Genomic DNA, 3,821 nt, shown 5'->3' on the forward strand with positions numbered 1-3,821 from the left:
AGCGGGGCTCCAAACCTAGGACATGATTAGACAAGGGCTAGAAAGATGCACGGTTTATAGTTTTGTAATTTGTTTTCTTGTATTTATAGTTCTTTTGTTATTATAGTTCTTAACTTATCAGTTTTTATTCATCCCTTTTATTTGCGATCATTGGCCAAGTGTTCGGGGTCGGAGAATGTTAATTATTGATTAGTCCCCAGCAGTGTTGGCAATAGCAAAAAATTCTCATTTGATATGCAACAATGACTCTTTAGTCCCAGTGCCCAACCAATAATTACACTAGAAAGTTTTCAAAAAACTTAGTGCATATCAAACACAAGAAAACGTACATCAAATATATTTAATGTTCATGATGTTCATGCACAATATTTCGTGTGCATGCAATGCATTGCCCTCCCGTCAGTGAGCTGTTGACGTCCGTGAAAGGAAGTATCAGCAGCCTTATCAGCGTAGAAAATAAAAGAATGAGTTGCAAAAACGTCAGAGAGCTGAATAACAGTTTATTCACCTCCAATACATTGTTTCCTTGTGATAACTATGACGAACTTAAGAAATTTTATAAAACAATATAATATTGCAAAAAATCTAGCAATGTCAGTCATTCTGAATCCAACACTCAGATAATAATTGATCATGAAGGTTAAAGTTCAAGCTGTCTCCAAAACATTACCAAAATGTTACGAGACACAGAAGTGACCACAGTTTGTATTAAATCTAACCTTATTTCTTGTAGGTAAATTGATTTCTGCAAGATGGACTTGCGGCTGCTTGCGGCGCTCGGGGCGCTGCTGTGCGTCTGCTGCAGCATCGAGGAGGGCTCAGCTTATACGTTCAGGACTTTCATGGGCGCGGAAATTGCCACAACTGCGATCTCGAGCAGCGCGGTCGTGCAGCGTCCTTGTGAGCCTAATTAGATGATACTTACATATATGTTGCATGAAAAAGTAAAAGTATTCGTTTTGTTTTCGTATTCGTTTTGTTTTATAGGGTGAAGCTTCAGACTATGATAAATTGTGAGACCTATAAGTTGAAACTTCTTATCTTATTTCCGTTGATAGTTTAATTGATGAAAAGTGTGTAGTTAAAATTGATGGTAGTTGTCGAATATAGGAAAGCACGGTGTGTTAAAACACACATTGGAACATCAAAAAACATTTAATTTTAGCAGAAAACACCTTGAAATTATACGTAGTTTTGGTACATATCGTTACTTCTCATGAACAATAGTTAGATGTGAAGAATTGTGTAAAAGTATGTGCCTTTTCAGGCGAGTGTCGCGCGCTGTGCCGGGACGGATGCGTCGCGGTAGCCATCAGGCGTCAGCCACCACGCCACTTCCACTGCTCCTTCACTGAAAAGAACATTGCTGGAGACCGCACCAGACTTACGGTCCCTGCTCTCGACAGCAGGGTTTTCTACAAACGTAAATGTAGTTCCATTAAAATATCTTCAAAAATTAATAGCTCGAGCATGTTAATTGTAACTTTTAAAAAATCCTTTAGCTTCATTTTATTCAATTTGGATAAGAACATAATTTTAGGTTACAATTTGCCAATCCAACAATCCACTCAATCCCCGCTCAATCCCCAATTAACTGCATTGTTTCGTGATGTTTGTAAAGCACTGGAAAGCGCACTGCACTCAAGTCCTTAGTTTTTTAAAGCAATCTTTATTAAATAATCAATATTAAATAATAAATCACACATTTGGTAGAATTGTTTTATTAAATACGCAATTATTCATTTTCTGAACTAATTGACTAAGCTTCACACAACCTATAGCATTCAGCATTATAATATCGAACTCTCTTTCTTAGCTTCTCTTTCGATCTTATATTTCAAATCGTAGGACATTTTAGTTCAAACAATACAAGATTCCGCATTTATTTGATATAAATTGGCCAAAAAACGAATTTCCACTTAATCCATATACTGGTTTATAGCATATACGCATAAAAGTACAAACGAGTAGTAATTTTCAACCAAAATTTATGCTTTGGAACTAGGCCTTGTTTGCCTGCCTGGCTTCACGCTCGTGGACAACGTGGGCTGCATTTACGTCTCCACCGTCGCACTGAACTTCACCGCCGCCGCCACGTCCTGTCCCTTCGACTCCCAACTCTTCACCGCCAACTTCCTCATCGACTTCAACGCCATGCGGGACTACCTCTTGAAAAATTTCACTAGTAAGTTGTAGGGTATAAATTAGTTAATAATTTACTAATTTATTACAATAATTATTATAAATAAGCGTACATTGAGCACTCCCCCCAATTCTAGTACTTCTTGTTTTCGCTTCTATAATATGAAATTCGATCCAGATCCCGTATTCAGAAATCAGTCATTTCCCCACCATAAGAAATGGCATGTCTTGGACTTGATACAAAAGATCTGTACAGTTGATTATCCTTATTTTATTTGAACTACTAGTGTCATGATGAGGATTGTTCCTAGAACCATGAAGCATGAGTGTACGGGTGCCTTCGGCTTTTACTTCTTCACCGCTCATTTTCGATCGAATTCTCTGTCATGCACGATTACCTCTTGTAAGTACTGTACGGACAGTGATCGTAAGTCCGGAATATGGACAGTGAGATTGTCGGTAAATTTTACCCTTTTCCGTTAATAGCCCGATTTTCGAAAATAATTGCAATGTCGAAAATTCATCGGCAGCTGACAATACATTTTAAATCAGTCCAGTTAACATAATAATGCTATATATATAAACTTCTCAAATGAGTCAAGCATATGACTTACGATACGCTCGTAATATCTGTTAAAATCTTTGCGTCCCAAAACTATATTACGAAGCGTATTATTTTTCAGTTTTAAATATTACGTTTAAGAAGGCTCGAGCATAATTGCCATCAGTGCGCTTACATTTTTCAAAAAAATTTATAAAAAATGTTTTAATGTAACAAAATCATGAAAGCCTCTATTCTATCTATCAAATCCTTAAACTCGTAATTTATTGAACGCACATGGTTTAAAATGATGATGTGTATGCACATATCATAATATAAATGATTTATATACACACATCATTATAACCCNAATGGCCGTTTTCAAACCTCTGTTTACAGAAAACCAACTTTCACCGGCCTAAGCACCAGCTTTTTTAGTTTTTGTTCTTTTAGATTCAAGATAAACGGGCTTCAAACACTATTACACCGCGGCTTTCGTATATGCTCGACTTTTCATTCCATGCATTTTGAATTTGAATTTTTGCGCAATATCTTCTCGCTTAATGGATTTCCTTCTGGCTTGGTGTTTACCCAGATTAAGAAATTCATGTCTAAGCGATACAGTGAAGTTGTTCCAGAACCTGATGGCAGAAGCGTTGTTTACTGTTCTCTTCCATACTTCGGCCATGCGTCCGAAGTTATGTCAAGAGAATTAAAAGTTTTGTTTATGAAATACTTCCCGGACATTAATCTTCGTATCTTACTGTTGAATAATTTCAAAATAGGTTCGTTTTTTTAGGCACAAAGATATCCTTCCTCCTCATATGCGATCGTCCCTAGTTTATAAATTTAGTTGTGCACGGTGTGCATCTGCGTATGTCGGAATGACGGCACGCAACTTTTACACTCGGGTCGCTGAGCATAGAGGTAGGAGTTATAGGACTGGGCAGTTACTATCGCGCCCTCCTCATTCGGCTGTGCGCACTCACGCCGCCGAACAGTGCAACGTTCCAGTGTCCGACACAGACTCTAAGGTTTTAGCTTATAGTTCTGGTGCTTCCGATCTGCGTATTTTGGAACCCTTGTATATTTTTAAAGAGAAGCCTAGTTTAAATGCTGCCTATAGTTCTTATTCATT

The 3,821-nt window shown here is 37.6% G+C and overlaps 1 protein-coding gene across 1 annotated transcript; it reads left to right on the forward strand.

Annotated features, from left to right (window-relative positions):
• The first annotated feature begins 422 nt into the window (after positions 1–422).
• Positions 423–2,196, forward strand: LOC125179523. The gene is made up of 4 exons (XM_047885558.1): positions 423–479; positions 734–900; positions 1,268–1,429; positions 2,006–2,196. Exons 2-4 carry the CDS (start codon positions 753–755, stop codon positions 2,194–2,196), a joined length of 501 nt encoding a protein of 166 aa, XP_047741514.1. The 5' UTR covers positions 423–479; positions 734–752.
• The last annotated feature ends 1,625 nt before the right edge of the window (positions 2,197–3,821 follow it).

The sequence above is a fragment of the Hyalella azteca genome, unplaced genomic scaffold (assembly GCF_000764305.2).
Source record: "Hyalella azteca isolate HAZT.00-mixed unplaced genomic scaffold, Hazt_2.0.2 contig254, whole genome shotgun sequence".
Classification (NCBI taxonomy): domain Eukaryota; kingdom Metazoa; phylum Arthropoda; class Malacostraca; order Amphipoda; family Hyalellidae; genus Hyalella; species Hyalella azteca.